Source organism: Athene noctua, chromosome 20, assembly GCF_965140245.1.
Source record: "Athene noctua chromosome 20, bAthNoc1.hap1.1, whole genome shotgun sequence".
Lineage (NCBI taxonomy): Eukaryota > Metazoa > Chordata > Aves > Strigiformes > Strigidae > Athene > Athene noctua.
In genome coordinates, this window is record NC_134056.1 from 3,987,125 (window position 1) to 4,006,434 (window position 19,310).

Genomic DNA, 19,310 nt, shown 5'->3' on the forward strand with positions numbered 1-19,310 from the left:
ACACTGACTTCTACTGTGGGACAAATCCTGCAGATCTTAAATTTGACCCGATTCCAGCAGATGACTGTTTAAGGCCTCAGCATTTCTAAAATATCCTCAACAGCAGCAGTGTCAGACCTGCAGCAGACTCAGGGCTTTCCTAAATGCATGAGTGTGAGTCTACACTGCAGAAAAGCACAGATCAGGGAGTGGAAGAAGTCTTCCTCAGCCTTTTTTCACGCGGAGAAAAGGTGTGTTTTGTGGTTCATTCCTGGTTTAGTTCCCAGACAATTCCACTCATTTTAAACAGACAGTTTCCATTTACCAAAATCTAGGTATTGAAGAGTTATAATCATGTTTTCAGCAGAACTCAAGCAATGTTTTACACCTTTCTCTGCCCAATAATTCATTTTATAGAACGATAGCTGCATCCTGAGGATAAAACTCCTGCTAAACAAAGCAGGCAAGAGCACACGTGGGCGAGTGTGTACATACGTGATGAAGTGCCAAATTTATACTTGTAACCCAGAAGGGATTTCCCCTGTCTTAGGAGATGCTGCACTTCAAAGTCACTTTGCCCAACGGCAGAGCACGAGCTCCAAGTGCCATCGCTCTTCCCAAATCATCCCGGACCTGGGCACCTCCACCCCGAGCCACAGATACACAGACTGGTCCTTACACACCAGTGCCACCCAGCAGGCCAGAGCAGCTCCTAACCCAACCCTTTGGAAGTCCTTCAAAGCCAAGCAGCCCCCACCAGTGTCGTTTGCTTGAACAAGGTCTTAGAACCATCTCTGCACCCGCAGCACTTGCTGCCATCCAACAACCCAGGGGGCTCAGCTCCCACCATCCTCCAGACACATCCACAGGCAACCACGCAAACACATAAATAGTAAAACCATGTATCACCATGGTGATACCTCATTTGAACACTTTTTTTTCCCCACATACACTATCTCCCCAGGGGCCAGCTGGCCTGTCCTCCCCTTCCCTCCATTTGCCCTTGTAGGTTTTCTGGGGCAGAGAGCCCCTAATCCTCAATCTGCTTGTGTGGAAGCATCCACAGCTGGACTGCTCCATGCAGTTTCTCTGAGTGTAGACTTTCATGTTTACACAGAGTAATTGGCATCCATCCTCCACCTGCTTTGGGAAGGGCAGCACCACAATCCAGCCCCAGCATCCAGAGAGTACGAGGAGAGGGAGGCCACAGAGCAGGTTGAAGAATCAAGGTGTAAGAAAATAACAGGAAAATTAGTAGTTAAAAAATTGCCAGTTTGCTTTACCTCTAGGTAAAAAGGGGAAGGGAAAAAGCCCAGGCTGAAGAGCAGTTTCCTGGAAAGTACTCCCACAGATTTATTTCTGAAGTCCAAACAAAACTCAGATTACATAAAATGCTCCTATAAATGGTACTTCACACAAATGCCTCTGCATTAGTGGCATATGCCACAGCAGTGCCTTCTGCTTCTCAGCATCTGTTGCCACGCTTTGTCGCATCTTAAAGAATATATCTGTAATTCAAAGCAGTTGTAAGAACACATACTCTAAGCCCATACCCTGAAACCAGGCTGCAGGACGGAAGGGGAAACTGAGTCACCAAAGCAGAGATGGACAGGCAGCATCAGGACCAGATGTCATCTTCAGTGTCAGAAGAAAAGCAAGTGGGCATGTGCTACCAAGAATGACAGGACACCTACGTGGCATTAAGGGTCTGGGCCTCTGGGACAGTGGCAAAGATTTTCACATTGGAGCTCTGAGAAAGGGACAAGCTACTTCAAAGTGTGAACTGTTACACCAAGCATCACATACAGCACAGCTGCTGGTACCAGACTTACAGAAAAACATCACTCAAATTAACTTCTCCTGGGACCCACGAGTATGGCCAGTTAAATAAGGCTCACACTCCACACCTGCAGGAGCGGTGGGAGGTCAGAGCAGGAGGCACATTACTGAGTCACCCCCCCAAAGGCTTCTGATAAATATTAGTACATCCCCTGCAACACTATGTTGTGACTGCAAGTTATCCTGAGACAGAAAACTACTAGTTAGATTTGCTCTACACTTTAAAAAAACAATGAATCCAAAAAGTCTTCAACAAAATGTAAGGGGCAGGGAGAGTAGTCATTTAAAATAAGGATGCACATCCCCTTTACAGTCCCTATTTGTTCTAGGGCAGACAGTCTGCAAGCAGTAGGAGTAACAGCAAGACAGTTTTGTTTATTGGATTACTCTTGCTCTTAAAAAGAGGTTTTACAAAGGAGGATCCAGTATTAGAGACCCAAGCTAGCAATGCCAGCAGCCAAATCCACGCTGTCGTCCCTCTTTGTACGCCAAAGATCAGCAACTCCCCGGCAGGTTTTGCCTCGGAGCTACCCCTAAAGACCAAAGAAACTGGGATTTCTCCAATCTCCAACACATTATTGCCCAGACAGCACTGCCATGCTTCATACTAAAGAGCTAAAATCCCCGTTAGCTTTGGTGGGAGATGACAGAACTGGCTCCTTGACCGCGAGTCTGAAACAGCGCCGCGGGGAGGCGAGCGCAGGAGCAGCCTTCAGGAACCACCTTGAAGGGAACGGTCAGCAAAGATTATTTTTTTTTTTCATTTTGACCCCAGCTTACATGGAAGAATAATATATTACCTCAGCTGAATGCCTCTACTGCATCCCCTGGATGGGGCATGTCCAACAGCTGGGTGCTTTTAAATTACAAAGTCCTGTTCCAATCTGGCAATACATTGACAGCATAATCCAGGTTTTACACTGGAAATCAGATCTGCCATCAATTCCAGACTTATAAAGTCATATGTCTTCTTGTAAAACAATATCAACACTTTTGATTGGCAAAATATGAAACAAAACACTTTTAACTGGCTGGATTAAGATGATGATTTTTTTTTTAGCTCATTCTAGATGACTGGGGAAGAGCCAGGGAGAGAAGCAACAGATGGTAACAGGATACTTCATAATTTCCAGCATTTTTATTTCTTTTAAAGGGCATGCCATGTATTCTTATTACGCTTTTCTTTGCCACTAAAGGAAACTGCTGCTTCCAAAAATTTTCACCCAGAAACCTGATTCAATTTTATAGGGATTTGTAAAAGCGGAGACAGATTCCAACTTTGTCTGTGGGTTAGATTTTTTTGTGTGACATCATCTGTTAAAATATGGGAAAATCTGAGCTGGAATGGCAGTGTTCAGAGGCAGTTCGTGTCGCCTTTGACAACGCTATTGCTCTATTTTTCTAAAAACCCTCTGCAAAGCGTCTTCCCCCTTTCTTTGGAGCCACCTGATGGATCTGCTTCTGAAGATTAGAGAAGATTCACCTCTCCCCATACAAACTAAAATGAAACTGAAACAGAAACAATCTGAGCTGAAATAAAACCAAAGAGAACTTGGAATGATTTTTAAAAAGAGCTACAAAGAGCATTAGTCAATGCCATCAGCAGTCCCAGTCTGACTCCTCCCTCATCCAAATTATTTGATGTCCTATTAGGAGGCTCATTAGGAAAACTCAAAGGCTTTCAATGCAAGAGTCATTACTTGGAGCTGCACATTAGCCCTACAAAATCTCTCCAGGCACCCACTGCAGCGTTAGCTCTGGCCAGCCCTCTGCTTCCTCCAGCTGCAGCCCACAGCTGGACCCCAAAGTTTTAGAAAAGTTACCAGGTAACTTGAAAACAGGCTAAAGGGCTTACAACTGAAGCTGTCTGAAGGATATACACACCAAGAGGCAAAACGCCCAAGGATGCTCCGAAACCATGAAAACTTTAGTAGAGAAAAAAAATCAAAAGGGACACTTTGTCATCTTTCCTTTGAAAGGAGTTGAGACTGGTAATAATTCAGTTTTCAACTCAAAGTAACAGAGCAGCCTGACAAGCTGGCGGCACCAAAAGGGAGCTCAAGATGCACTAGTATCCTTCCAATATTCTTCTAGTCCAGAAACTGCTCTAAGTCGGATATTTTGCCATCCAACAAACTCATGGTAGCTCCGACCGCTGTTAACTTTTCCTGCAGGGATGCGCTAGAGGCATTTTATTTATTGACTAGCAACTTAATTTTCCATCTTGCTCAGGCTTTTCAAGCACACCACTAATGAAAGCATTCCTCATACGCCCACCTTTTCTTCCTTAAGGTCATTTTAAGAGCATCGAAATTACAGTAATTTGCCATCATGCTGCTATATATACAGCATCCCACACGCATTTGTCCTGGTAACACACAAACCACCCTGCAAACACCATCGCCTGGGCTTCCCAGGGAAAAAATACCCAGAGCACATTAAAAAAAAAAAAATCAAGCATGAAAACCAAATCCCAGACAACTCTGCTCTTCGGGGCACTTCTCAGTTTCTCAAGTTACCCTGCAGAACTTCATCTACTTTAACCTTTCAGATTTCAAAAAACCTCAGCCTTGCCAACAACCCGCTTCGCCGTTTTCCCCTTGAAATACAACTTAAGACCTCAGAGCGCCGATGCCTCCAAGTGTCCACTACAAACTCAGAAAACACCCTGAAAACACACAGAAAACTTTTCCAGCAAACCCACAAGTCTCCATCTGCCCTCCTCTGGCATTTCACAGCCCACCCGGGGGGAAGGCAGACATTTGGAGAGCAGAACTCTCGAAACAAACCCAAAGCCTCCAACTTAGGGAAATAAACTGCTTAGTCCCACTCCTGCATGACTAAAAAAAAAAAATAGAAATGACATTCCAGGGTTTTTCTGGCTGCGCGTCTAGTGCTTTTGCACATCTGGCAGTTCAGAGTTTCCCTCCTGCTACACTCCACAGCCACAATTTTAGGGAGAAACCCCTGCAAATTGGGGCTGGAGAGGCGAGGGGGCTGAGGCAAGCCTTGGGGTCCCCAGCAAAGCTTTTCTACACCGAGATCTGCCGCTTTGGTGTGGGGAGGGGAGAGCAGATTACTTCTGGACAAAAAAAAAAAAGTTTTTTCTCCTCAAGGAGGAGGAACTCCAAGGCGAGAGTTTCCTAGTTGACTAAATATATAGTCACATATATATGTGTGTGTGTGCAGATGTATAAAGAACTAGAGCGTCCAGAAACACAGATCCTGACTTTTGCTCCAGAAAACCGAGCCCAGCAACAGGCAGCTCTGCTCTAAGAAAGGCGAATAAAGTATTGTTTTAAGTTTTTTCCCCTTTTACGGGCCCCCTGACAAATGGCTTTCAGAAACTCGGGCAGCTAAAGGAGGTTGGGTGGGTCGGGGTGGGATATTTTTTTGTTTGTTTGTTTTGGGTTGTTTTTTGTGTTTTTATCTTTTTGTTTTCCGGAATGCACTGAGTAAGGAAGGACAAACGTTTTGCCCCTCACAAAAGCCACCTCGCCCTCCCCAACCCGCACGGCTTCCCCCCCCCCCCCCCGGCCCCGCACGCCGCCGCCACCCGCCTCCCTCCCGCGGCCGCCGGGACTCGCCGCCCCGAGGTCCCGGGGATGGGCGGGGGGGACTTGGGGGCCGCTTACCTGCCCGGCCGAGGGACAGGGCACCCAGCAGCACCAGGGCAGCGGGTACCGACCAGCTCCGTATCCAAGTGCGCCTTTTCCACCGCGTGTGCGTATCCATGGTCCACAAAAAAACGGGGCACCAACTCGGGACAACTCGGGGGGGGGGGGCGGGGGGGAAAAGGGCGAAATAAAAAAATATATCTATATACACACAAGCGAAGAAAAGCCACTCAGACCCCCCCCGCCAGCCCCCCCCGGAGAGCAGCCGCTTTATAAAGCCATGGGGCGGGCGGAGGGCTGTCGGGGGCTCCGCCGCGCTCACTCACTCCCGGCCCCTGCCTGCTCCTGCAGCGAAAAAAAACCCAACTTTTCTTTCTCTCCCCCCACCCCCCTTTTTTTTCCCTTCTTTTAAACCCAAAGGCAAGAGTTTGTCAATCTCGGAGCAGCGTAGCAAATCAGGGCCGGGCGGTGCGGCCCCCCGGCCCGGCCCCGCCGCCCGCCCCCCCACCCCGGCCCGGCCCCGCGGCAAGTTTAAACGCTGCGGGGCTGCCCCGGCCCCCAAAACCGGGTTTTCCTCCCTTTTCCCTACAGGAATTAGCACCAGGCGGAGTTTTCTTTCCCTTTCCCAGCCCCCTGCTCTTTCCCTTTCCCGAGGGAGATAGGGCCCGGGGCTTGGGGAAGCATGAAAAAATGCAAGGATTTGGCAAAAAAAAAAAAAAAAAAAAAAAAGAAGTAGTGAGGCCGTCGCTGCAAAACGCGCATGCAAAGGGTAAAAAGTGCAAAAGCAGGAAGGAGTGGAAAGGGAAGGCGGCATCCCCTGCCAGGCTAGCTGGGCGGTGGGATGGCGAAACCCTCCTCTGGCAGGCAAGCAAGGAGACCAGCAAGGGGTGAAAAAGGGCTGGCACCCCCCCACCCCCCCCCAACACAGCTTGAACTGGGGTCCAGCCCCAGCATCACTCTGCTCCTGGGGCTCTCCCACACACACATCACACTGGTAAACATCAACTTCAAATGGTTTGCCTTGTTTTGGCATTGTATAGCAACAGTATTAGAACAGTACTGAGGAAAAAAAAAAATAAACATCAAAGCTGCTGTGAGTTCCCCACAGCAGATACTCTCCTCCAGCAGTGCCCTCCCCTCGGGTCCCAGGAGAGTCCAGTGTGAGGTTTGTCCTATGTGGCACAATGCTGTAGACCCCTCAAACCCAAGATCAGGTTATCTGGAGACCAGAGAAGGAAGAATCGCCACATAAAGCCCCCACTTGCTGGTATCAATACTTGCTTTGGCAGTGCCTTTAAGACCTGAACATCACTACTAGCGCACATCCAGGTGACAGCCCCAGCTCCTGGGACTGTACTGGACTCGTACTGATTTTCACAGAGCAGCCATTTCACCTATAGACTCACACCCTGAGCCACACCAAAGCATCATCCCAGCTCTCCTCAGTCCTTGCAGAGCAGCATCCTTAAGGCCTTCATCACCCACAAGAAAAAAAAAAAAACACTGCCATCACCTGAACCGCCACACTGTGCCTACCCAGACTCTAGTCTTTGTGGGCTCCATCATTCAGTACTGCAACAACCTGGGCGGCCACTGGCCCTGAACATATACCAGGAGGGCGATGTCTGAGCTCAGGGTCACTCGTCCTGTCCCTGCTTTGGGCTGTCTGATGGAAGAGCTCAGCACAAGAGGGGCTTCTGTTGAGCTTTAGCTATTCATTCAGCATAAATCTTTGACCTGCTGGAAAGTTACTTGGACGGATAATTGATATCAAATTATCACATCAAAACCTACAAGCTCAGGAGACCAAATCCCACCAGATCAAGCAAAGGGAGAGGGGTGCTCTCAGGGCACTCAGCCTGCAGCCTAATAACAAAGTTATCTAGTGGTTCAATGGAGAAGAGCTGTAGGAATTCTCTCCCTTTACCACTGAACCTGTTGAGATACCTTCCCCCTCCTAAAAGCCTCCACGTGAAACTGGAAAGGCTGGAGCATGAGCCACACGCAAGAAGAGATTCTCTGCTGAAAGAGCCTTTCACCAGCGAGGCGAAAGGCAGGTTGGCTGCAAGCCCCTGAGTCGGGAGCTGGGAGGAGACACACAGCGTGCGTGTGCTGGCTGCAGCCACGTGTAGGGTGGGTACGGTGCCAGTGGCACTCCCGGGCAAATCTCTCAGATGAAAGCCCCTTCCAGTTCTTGCCTTTCATAAAGAACCAGATGACTAAAGGCTGGGGAGACAAATGAAGTGATGCTCCATATCCAGGAGGAGCCTGGAGGCAAGTTCTTCCAGCACAAGTAACACCTGCACAGCCCTGCAGACACCACTGCAGAGCGCCCACTGGATGAGCCCAGCAGTGACAGTGGCCATTGCCACTGCACCTCCCTCCGGCTTTAAAATATCCCATCCTCACAGCAACCATCCTCTCTGCGGGCTCACAGCTGCCTCTGGTACGGGGCAGAGCTGCTATTCCACAGCTCAAACACTGCACGAGAGATGCTTTCTCTCCCCTCCGTTTGTATGGGCAATGAGGCATCTCCAGCATACGGATATGGAACTAGGACAGCTAAAAGCATCAGCAGACCCTGTGGGTTGCAAACACCCCTCTCCCTCCTTGCCAGGAACCCTTCTTATTAGGGTTTGTTATTATGATAACAGAGTCATAACCTGATCCACAGTATTTCTGTGGAAGCCTGATCACCCTTGAGAGGCTCTACCAGCCTCTCTGACAGAGGTGGTGTCTGATTTCAGCCCCAGTTACACCAATGCCAGGATCCCGGGTCTTCTCATCTCAGGCTGGCATTTCTGATCATACAACCAGCTCATTGTTTTGCAATGAGACCCTGTTTTGTCTTCTCCAGCTGCAAGTGAAAATCCCAGTAACACCTGAACACTGTAGCCAAAGTGTTGACAGTCCCTGCCCTTCCAGAGGCAAACAGCTAGAGGAAGGGGGATACTTAAAGCACCAAAAGCACTGCAGGCGAGGGAATAAAAGCAGCTCAGAGCAGTACGCTTGTACAGGCCACCCATTTTCCAAGGGCTCTCAGCTCCAGAAGCAAGCCAGATTATCCAAACCTGGACCCACATCAGATGCAAAACAACTTTGCTTTACACCAGTTGAGAACCTGGCCCAGGGAGCTTTTGCTGAGCAGTAACTGAGTTTCCAGTTGCTTTCCAGGTGATTTAGGAACTTGCACAGACCTGTTCGCCCCTCCTTGACAATAACAGAGAAATACAGAAATAAGCTTGTAATGGCAAACTGGAAAATTCCAGCATCCGTGTGCCAAATTTAAAGAGGCAACCTCTGAGTCAGAACAGGCCAGATCACCTGGTGGTGGTGCAAGCTCTGAGTAGGTTCACACCAACTGCAAATCCCTCCAGCAGCCAGTCAGGGTAACCTCTGACTAGCCAAAGGAATACATTGCAGCAGTGACAGATGGCCAAATATCTTGAAGGAACAGCAGTTTATAGAAGTATTTTCATGACTAAATGCATCTTGAGCCCAGCTGGCTGCTGTTTATAGGATTGAGGACACAGTTGTGAGCTCTCCAAAAAAAGCTTAAGACACATAGGTTGAAAAAGTTTAAATCATTTATATGCTATGAAACCAGACATGATCATTCAGCCAAAAACGCCAAAAGGGTGTTATACTGTAGTCTGAAAGTAAGTGTTGGGATAATCAGAAAGAATAGCCCTAGGTGCTACTGATAACTAGTTACACCCTATGACTGGCTGATGAGAACAGGCTGAAAATGAGACTCTTGGAATTGCCTGAGCTGTTGCATAAATAATCAGGAAAGACAACTGCTCTCAGGAATGATTTCAAGTACTATTTATGAAGAGAATACATCTAAAAAGACAACTTTCCTCTGCCTTTATTCTTTGAGAAGATATAAACACAGTTGCACCCCTACCACTAACTCCAATTTTATGATTTGTCTCATGCTGAAGTCACAATCCTGACTTATGTCACACCTCAGCCATGGAACTGATTGCTCTCAATTACAGCTTAAGACAAAAAAAAAAAAAGATAATTTAGTGCTACTGAAGCATTTTGGATTGACTAGAAAAATAACACTGGTGACTTATCCACAGATCTGGTATCCCAAGGCTGGATGCTGTCTCAAGCCTCAGTGCTCTATGTGGTCTCTAATCTGAGCACCGTTCCCATCCATCCCACTGTCCTGAAGAGCTGCAATGCAGCAGCAACTTCCCCAATGCCCTAAAACCTTCCCGAAAACACTCTTTTGAACAAAGGCCGTCACGAATCCATATATTTATAGAACATGGTGTTGGGCAGCACATCAACACTGATACTGCAATACTTCAAGCTCTCAGGGGATACCAAACATGTAGAACAGATACTGTTATGTTCTAGTTAGACTCCAGGCTGGCTGATGACACGAATAGATTCAATAGGTACCTCCCAAATGTGGAAAATGTGCAACTCTTTCTAGAGTTAAAATTTTTTTCTTCCAGAAAAAAAACACCACACAACAGAAATAAAAACACCACCACTCCTGTGGTTACACACCTGTTTTGGCTTTGCAGGCCAGTTTTCTTTACAAAACAGCTACAGTCCTGTGGAGTCGAGGAGCTGGACAGCCAATTCTCCCCGATCCCAGCTGCTCTGATGGAAATTCAAATCTGATTTTTGCCATGAGGTGGCACCAGGACAAGCCCCATCAGTGGAAAGAGCAGCCAACACAAGGTGGGGCTTGTTTTTTGACTGTGAAACATTTAAACATACAAAGAGGTTTGTTTAATAAAGGAAATAGCATTATAAAGAGAACAGACTTTCCACTCCTCCTCTTTTTCCAGCGTTGCTGCCTTCTCTTCACTTTCATGTTAATAACTCCAAGCCTTGGGTTTGAACCATACTGATCTATTAAATGCAAAAGGACAAGTTGCACTATGGTGCCTGTTGAGGAGGATGAACTCAGTTCACCTCCCTCCCCTTTCATCTGGTTCTTCTCCATTCCCAGTGCCAGCCTGGAAGACTGGTAGGAGTTGCCATTTCCTCTCCATATCCCTGTTTTTTATTTCCTCGTGCCCTATGATCTGCGGTCAGTGGCCCAGGCTAAACCCTATATAATCTGTCTAGACTTCAGGGAGATAATCCTTGGTACTATGGAAAGTGTTATGTTAAACCACAAGGCTGCACATTAACAAGGACCTGTAACTTACCCTGTGATCTTCACAAGGGTCAAAAAAAAAAAAGGAAGACCTTCCCAAGTGACCTGGACTCAACTCTCACTGACCCCAGTGAAGGTTTTGTGGAACACAGACCACATAATTCATTTTCTAGCTCCAGTTTGTCCATCATAATCATGTCTGAAGATTAAAGGTGAGCCTAAACCACAAAGCTTATGTACAGGTCCAAAATCACTCAGCAACATCTGGCTTCAGGGGTTGAGCTTGGGTGCCAGTTAGGAATATTTTCATCTAGACCACTGTGGTGTTCATTTTCAAGCCTATCCACTGGGAAGGCTTTCAATGTTTTCCCCAGGGATGAATGGGGATAGGCAGGAGTCAAATGAACAGAATGCAACTTCTCATGCACCTCCCCTTTTTGGACGTTAATGGTGATCTCAGGTTTATTTAACATTCCATCTGCCAGGACCACAATACATTTTTTTAGCAACTCTTAGGTTAGAGCATTTTTTTTCCCCCCTCTCATTGTTATTCCAAAAATGCAGATGTGCAGTTTTGCTGGCAGAGCCCAGTTTCAAGAAGTGAGGTAAAGGCAGCAGGGAGGAGAGAAACATTTCCTGAAATAATGACCAGCTGTTCTCATTTCCAGCAACTTTCCCCCATTATCTACCTCTTCAAGCAATCACCATGCCATTTTTGCCAAATATTCCATTCACAGTTATTTGATATTAGTAAAGACCATCTTCGGCAGCTTATAAGCACAAGCGAGATTTGGTGTTGTACCAAGGAAAAGCCAGCAATTGATTTTTTCCTACCACATTTAGCTATAATTATCTTCTATTCTCAGAACTCTTTCCTAATGAGAGATGTGCTAGAATCTTACCCAGGAAAGCCCTGAATCCAAAATATAAATTACTGGAAATCCTGAGATATCAGACTAAGCAGACAGCAGAAGTTGTAAATCTTGATCTATAGGATATGAAATAGCTTTTGCAAGCATGGCAACCCAACTTCTTCCCCACAGAGCTTTCTCAGAAAGAGCCATCCCTAAAGAGATTTGTGCATTTGGGGAAGGGGGGGGCATTACAGCAGTTCCAAAGCTCTGTACTCTCAAAAGCAGCCCATGCAACCTGAATAAATGCTACCTACACACATGTGAGGGTGCAACACCAAGCACAGAGTTTAGGGCATGCATGGGATTACTGCATGAAAATTAAATAGCACAAAATTCAGGCTGTCAGGAAAAAAAAAATCCTTACATTAAGATCTCCTCCGCTATGGAAGAAGTGTGAGACTTCCCAAAGGAAGTGGTGAAAAATCTCATTGCCTGAGTCACATCAAATCAGTCTGGACAAACCTATACACTGCTGGGAACAATCCTGCCCTGGCATGAGAGTGGGTTGGATGATCAGAAAGATCTTTTCCACTGATGGTTTCTGTAACTCAGTAATCCTGAAAAAATTTGGATGAATTTCACAAGAAAGTGTGGTAACACCACTAAGACAAGGCTTATGGCTTCTGCTCCCACCATTGAGCAAGTGGGTTACAGCCTTCTCCTGCCTTTACTGGCACATTCAAGATCCCAGCAGGCCTTCTGCCCGTTTGACCTGCTGACTGTGGTACACTCCTCCAGACAAAGAACGGCATTTTCTAGGTTTTCAACATAACACAAGAAGCACAGAATCGACTAGGTTGGAAAGGACCTTGAAGATCATCTAGTCCAACCATTAAAAGCTGGCAAAAAAAAAAAATCACAAGTGTTTTCTTCATCCCTATGAGCAGTAACAATACAAAAATTTGCATGTTCTGCATATGTCCAAGCACACCCCAAATTAGCATCATTTACAAATTATTCTACCCAGGTCTAGTAACTGATTAAAGCATCCCAATACATTTCTGTTGCATCAGCTGACGGTCCTTTCAGCTCCTAGTCCTTCCTCACAAAAAGAAACAGAGCAACTGCAAGCTTAGAGATTTTATTTCACCAAGCAATTTTCATCCCCATTTTCCCTTTAATGCTTCTGTCCATTAACCATGTAACACAATTTCCAGGCAGCTATTTCCATTTATAATTCTGTTGCATTAACCATACCAAAAATGGCACATTCCGTAGATTCCCCTTTGATTTCACAAGATTACAGGTTCATTCCACCGAGGGCTTCTGGAGTGACAAAACCCTTCATTTTGTTGTCTTTTTCCCCCCTTGTTGAAGTAGTGGTTTAGAAATTATGAGAATACAAGGATGCTATGTGCACCACCCAGCTATCAAGAAGCAATTCAGACAACAGGCAACAGTCTTCGTAAGTCTATGCTACTTTCTAAATAAAGAGGGGAAATAAAGTGTCAGGCAAAGCAGTCATTTTTGTGGATGAATCACTCAAGGAATCCAATCCAGCTACCAAGTGGTCTCTAACATGACTAATTTTTACTCCTGTCTGTTCAGTGTTTCCAGTAAGTCACCTTTACAGACGCATCAGCACCTTTCCACAAGTCCCCACAGTAACTTACTCCCTTCTCTTCCCCACTGATGAGTTTTCCAGTTTGGGGAGCTCTGGGGAGAGCCAGGCAGCGTGGCCAAAGGTACAGACCTTGGCCAGAACGAGGTGCCAGATCGTTAACATTTTTAACTAGACACAGTGCTCATACATCCAGATTACACACCAATATACCACCCTAGATCACCCCGCCGCCTGCTAGCCCTGGTTCATGCTCCAGTCTCCCAGTTTCTTATTTCAGGTGGGTTTCCCGAATGCAGCACCCACATGTCCACCATATTTCTACAATAGATGCTCAACTGCTGCTTGGGGGGATGATACCGTCTAGTGCTGGTGCCGTTCTGTTGCATTTACAGTCTTCTGAACCTGTTACCAGGTTTTACAGCCATCCAACTGCAGATTGCTTGGCCACCTCTTACAGGGTGTCTTGCTTAATTATTTTTTAAATACAAGCCTGGCTTTGTTCCCAGTTCAGTTCCAGACCAGGGCAACATCCTAAAGCCTGTTTTTTAAAAAATTTATTTTACATTTCTCAGACACCTTTTGAGGAAGTCCAAGGAGTTTTGGCCACACATTGTATCTTCAAGACCAGCAGCACAAAATACTCCACCAACATGTCACATCCCTTTAAGGATCTGCTCCAGAAAAAAAAAACCAAACAAACAGCCCTAATTGTTCTTTCCTGTGGCATGAAAAAGCAGATGTGTCAGGGAACTGGTAGCAGACAGACTATGGTCTACTGTGCTTCCTATCTTTGAATTGCAACTAAACTGTACCTTTCAGAAAACCTAAGTTACCTAGCTATGTGTATATATACACTATTGGCTTGTCTTTTTTTTTTTTTTTTGCCTGCAGCCCCCTCCCCAGAGCGGGGGGAGATCTCTGGGGGCACTTGCGCTTTCCCTGTAGGTTATAACAACCTTGTTGGGTTAAAAGGGTTTGCTGCATCACCATACCCAACTTCAGAGTGTGACCAGAGCCACAGCTTTGTCATTCCTTGCAGTTTTCCTGGCCCTGGGAAGCAGCACTGTGCTTGTTTGGGGTTCTGCAGATGTATACAGAGAAACCCCCAGACATCTAATGCATAGAGATAACCCTGAACATCAAGAAATATCTGCATAATTAACATTTGGGGGAGATTAAGTTGGCATAGAGATTCATGTGGTTCTGATTAGGACCAGATGTGCATTTTTTTTAGTGCTGGCGATCACAATAGGAATTTGGCAGAGACGGGAGGGCTGGAGAGAGGCTGGAAGACTCATCTGGGTCCTGCCCCTTCCCTGGGACCCAGCCCTGATGGCTGCTCACCTAGTTCAGTCTCTTCCACCTCTGACCACCACAACACACAGCCTCACAACGCTGCTACACATTTATTCCCTTCTCAGGTCTATTCAGATCTGTACAGACACATGAAAAGCACAAGGCTACAGGGCAGACCCATCCCAAACCCTCCGCTAAAGCAAGGGCAGCAGCTCCAGACTATTCTCAGCAGCTCTCCCTCCACAGAAGCCAAGTCCCTCTGGGAGGGCAGAGCACTTGACAGCTCATTACACCTCCCAGCCGTGTGGCTCCCACATTTATGGGTGTCTTTAACCCTTTCCTGCCCCACTGCCTTTTATTTACCTATCAGACAGCTTGTTTTCCCCTGGCAAGACTTCCCCATGGCTTTGTATTCATAAATCATGAGGCCAGAGGGGCTCATGTTTCACAGAGGCCATGGGGCTTCAATGAATTAAGTCTTGTTTGAACTAGAGTATCTTTTTGAGCAAACCAAACAAACTTCTTGACCTGACTTGTACTACAGCAAAATGAGCCCAGAAAGAACTCCAGGCTGCAGTGGGAAGGTATTTTGCTTGAAAAGTCAAGTATAACAGCTTCCTCGTGGCACTGCTGAGGGAATGGAAGATCTGAGGAGACACCCTCATCTCAGACACATTCTACTGGGTCCAAGGCTGATTTATGTAAGGGCCCTTTATACCCTTCTGGCAGCCCTTAAATTGCTGCCAGTGCCTTCTTGCAGTTTAAGATGCTTTTCTTGGTGTCATGTTTGTTCCCATTGAGCAGTTTTTCTCCCCCTTGGTCCCTGGCTTCGGCAGCAGCAATGTATATGATCTAGATCAGATGCTCAGCTGATTTAAATTGACAGAGCTCCATCAAAGGCAATGAGGCTTCACACATTTATGCTCACAGCATCCCTGCCCCCATGCCTTCCTTTAAATGAAAAAGTCAACTACTTAATCACCAAGCCTGACTGTGATTTAAATTTCCAGGGTGGCATTAAATCTTATTGCTAACTGGACTCTCATTCTACAGTCTTCCCCAAGACCCACAGAAAATTCAGTCCTCCTCCAGAAATGCTTTTCCATTCAGAAAACAATTTGTTTCCAGCTTGTACACAGCTCTCATCAGGACTCCAAACACTCACAGATCAATTCTACAGGCAGTGCCAAGTAGCCAGCTGCGTAAGTGGGGCTCCCGTGACTTAACTCAGGCAATGTCAAACCTAAAATGAGAAACTCTGGGACTATTTGCCCCAGTCTTGCGCTCTGCTAAGCCAGCTATTGGCTGGAGGGCTATTTTAGCGTAGATTCCACTTGTAAGGATCTGTGTATTTAAGAAGACAGAAGTCTTCAGATGAAGGATTCAATTGACAAAGGTCACCAGCAAACATGACTAATCCATTATGCTGTTAAACAACTCAACATGCAGGGGTTAATCAATGCTAGCCCAAGGTCTAATCCCTCTTTCTGCTAAATAACTCACTGAAAACAAACTCTGCCTACTAATGTTCTGGAAAGGAAGATAAATGCATACAAGGCTTGAGAAGGTTCAGTTTTCAGAGCTCTCCCTGACTATAAAGCCTGACTACTGTCAGTCAGGCCAGATGTTATGCCAATCCCTGCGAGGATCTGGATCAGGGGAAGGTTGGCTGGTGCTCTGCCAGCCTGCAAGAGCCCAAGCACTGGACAACTCAACCTGGGTTAGCAGGGCTGTCCTGCACAGACAAAGCAAGAGTCACTATTCCCTTGGGAGTTTTGTGCATATTCCAGACCCCTATTTATAGCCATGATTTGTGCTTTTACAAGATGGTAATTTCATGCTGCTCATAAATCTTTCCCTGAAAACTGGTATTTGTAGGTCAGCAAGGAGAGGAAGCCAGCAACCAAAATTGCTGAACTTCTGCAGAAACTGTACAATTGGGCCACAAACACTGAAATGCAATTAGAAGGAATCAAAGAACCTTGTGTTGTCTCCCATGTTGGAAGGGGACATGTTTGTTCCAGGAGGATCAGCGGCTGCTGCCTACACATTGAGGAGGTTGTTCAGGATCTGGGAAGAGGGTGACAGCATTTGCTTACCCAGCGGATACAGCTTACAGCCTCAATATGCCAGCCAAGTTTGGACTGGCGAGTCACATCACTGACATTATGTCATGAAAGTGTTCATCCCTGACAAGGTTGGTTTTTTTTTTTTTGCATTTCTTACACCTCTGGGATTGCATTTTCCCTCTAAAGGGAACAGAGATTCAGCAGAAGGTCATTTCCTTTAGCATTTCAGGTTATTGAGAGAAAACTAATACTAGTTTAAGCTCTACAATGTTGGAAAGCTCAGATATGAATGTCCTGTGTCCCATTGATGGGGGGGGAGCCTTGCAAAAGTCCAGTCCCTTGGAATAAGTGGCCACACAGAGTTACTGCACGTCATGCAGACTTTTAGCAAGCAGGTATTGCAAGCTGGGACCCTCGAGAGGCAGGGTCTTGGATGCCACGTTTCTTTTTCCCTGTCAATGCTTCCAGTGCTACTAAGGGAAACCCTTTGGGCTATTCCCATCCTTGCATTCATTAAACCCACACTGCATCACTGAAATAAAATAGCTTTTACTCCAAATGCCTTGTTGCATGGAAACAAGTTTTATAATTAGTGAAGAGGTGTTCAATTCCTCAAGAAAAAAATTATGAAAACAAACCATTTTCTAAGTTGCACCCAATTGCAACAGCACTTCAACTTCTAAATAACTTCACTTTTAATTGCAACAGTTTTACTTTCCTCTGATTAGCAATAAGTGACTTGCAGGATGTTTGCTGTTTGGCTAAGCACCCAAAACACTGATTTTAAGGTGATTTTTTTTTATATGCCACTGGAAATTACAAGTTTCACAGAATAGCTCCAGAATGAATTTCCAAGCTGATTCTTTCCTTCTGAGCTCTCCAGGACCATTTATAATTTGATGCATCCAATAAAAAAAATTGGATTGCAAAGCAAGGAGTTAGTCTAACACCAAAACTCTCAAAAAGAAACGTAAAAAAAATCAAGTCTCCTAAAGACCCTGCACCTGACCTCTGCTTAGTTACACACAAGTGTATCAGTAGAACTACTTGCAGCTAAAACAATCCTGTTGCCCCATGAACTTCTTTGACTTCATTGAGGTTTTTTTTAATGTGAAAAAGCCCAGGTGCTGTGGCCTGGGATCCGAATAAGGACAGTCATTCAGGGAAAGCCAGAGTAGCACTGCTGCACGCTGGCTTCACCCTCCTGCCCTGCACATCTGAGCAGCAGACAACGCAGTCCCCATTCCCCACCAGCAGCACTGGAGGATCTCGGCTGGGTGGGGGCCCCATGGATGATGGAGGAGAGTTGGGATCTCACCCAGCAGCTCTGTCAGACCCTTCCTGGAGCTGGAGGCAGCGAATGTGGAAAGCAGATGTGCGAGTGGAGGAAATCGGGTTTGCAGAAGACAAGGAAAGGAAGCACAGAGCAGCCTGCGGGAACAGCACCTGTCCTGCTCAAACGACTTGCACGCTCCTAATAAAATGCCTCTGCAGCAGAGGGCAGGCACAGCAACCAACCCTGGTCCTCCCACATCCTCTGCTAATTTGTCTTAACACAGCAGGAAGCAGTCTAGCCTCTAAGACACCAAGAGACCTCAGCAGGGACCAAGCTGAGGACTTCCAGCAGCAAGATGTTGCACAGCTCCTGCCCGAACTGGTGGCTCTCCATGAGAGCCAGAGGAAAGAGCCTTTTGCCTGAGTCACTGGCACAGCAAAGAAACCTAAAGCATTTCCCAGTTCCTCTACTGACTCTTTGATGAATCAGGCACTGAAGTTTATCAGCAGTCACTGAACTGGTCTGCAAAACTACTTTTGTTGAGAAAAAGCACTGAATGTTGCCTATTTTGAGATGTAGTACTGTCTACCCGATCTGGAGCACAGACTTAAACCTGGCTGCCTTCTCCTCCCCAGCTGTGGAAGATAAATGATAAGTTTCCACAAGGTTTAGTCCCAGAGAAGCAGAGCTTGCCAACTGCAGAGGAAGCAAACATATCAAAATCATTCTCAGACAGCTCTGAAAAATATCCTGTAAATCTTTCACCTGTGACTTTTCACTTGATCTACTACAAGGCAGGATGAAGAGGAAAAAAAGTCAGAAGTGGCTCTTTTAGGTATGAAAAGCTGTGGTTTAATGCAGTGCTAGTTCTGGAGTACAGGAGTGTTGGTCATAGGTGCATGCATAGTGTTGTGCTGAAAGCTGTTCAGTCACATCATTATGCAGTTTAGGGGTTTTGGCATATTGTAGAGTAGCTGAACTGTGTCCTAATGCTAGGAGCATCACAGATGTGCTGGTTCAATCATTTCCCAGTAAAGTTATATGCTGACCTCTTCAGCACCTGCATTCTTGCATCCCCGAATGAATAACTAAATACCTCTGAATATCTGTGTTCCTCAAGTCTGTAGTTTAAGCATGGATCGAGCAAATTCCTCAGGTTGGAAACACATTCATGAAAAGTATCAGTCTGGAGTCCACTGTAAAATCATTATCCCCCACACAAATCCCCATGGTGTAAATGAAGCCAGACAAGCCCAGTTGCTGCTCTGTTCTCCTTGCTACAGTCCAGATTCTCTCTCAGTTCCAGGAGGAGATGCCAGCCTCCCTAAGGTACCATTTAAAAGCCCAAGAGCAACCCCCCCCCAACCCCAAGAGTGACTCACTTTGCTCCATTTGCTTCCTGTGGGTCATTCTATCACACACAATGTTATCCCCGTGGGACATGACAAAAAAATCTGGCTGGTGGCTGTTCTATTTACTGCCAGCTGCAACTTCTCCCAAGTGCTGCAGCATCTGATACATGAAGTCTGATAAGCTGGATTCATGTCTTCCTTATCATCCTGCTCTGGCTTTTCATTTACTGAAGTCCCTTGAATACAGAAGCACAGAAGGAATAACAACTTCCA

At 46.2% G+C, this 19,310-nt stretch overlaps 1 protein-coding gene across 3 annotated transcripts in view; it reads right to left on the reverse strand.

Annotated features, from left to right (window-relative positions):
* Positions 1-5,559, reverse strand: part of COL5A1 (collagen type V alpha 1 chain) — a 158,941-nt gene extending 153,382 nt beyond the window's left edge. For all 3 annotated transcript variants that reach the window (XM_074923446.1, XM_074923445.1, XM_074923444.1), the window contains exon 1: positions 5,454-5,559. In XM_074923446.1, the coding sequence (XP_074779547.1) occupies positions 5,454-5,553 (100 nt within the window). In that variant the 5' untranslated portion in view covers positions 5,554-5,559. The remainder of the gene's footprint in view (positions 1-5,453) is intronic.
* Between the last annotated feature and the right edge of the window lie 13,751 nt (positions 5,560-19,310).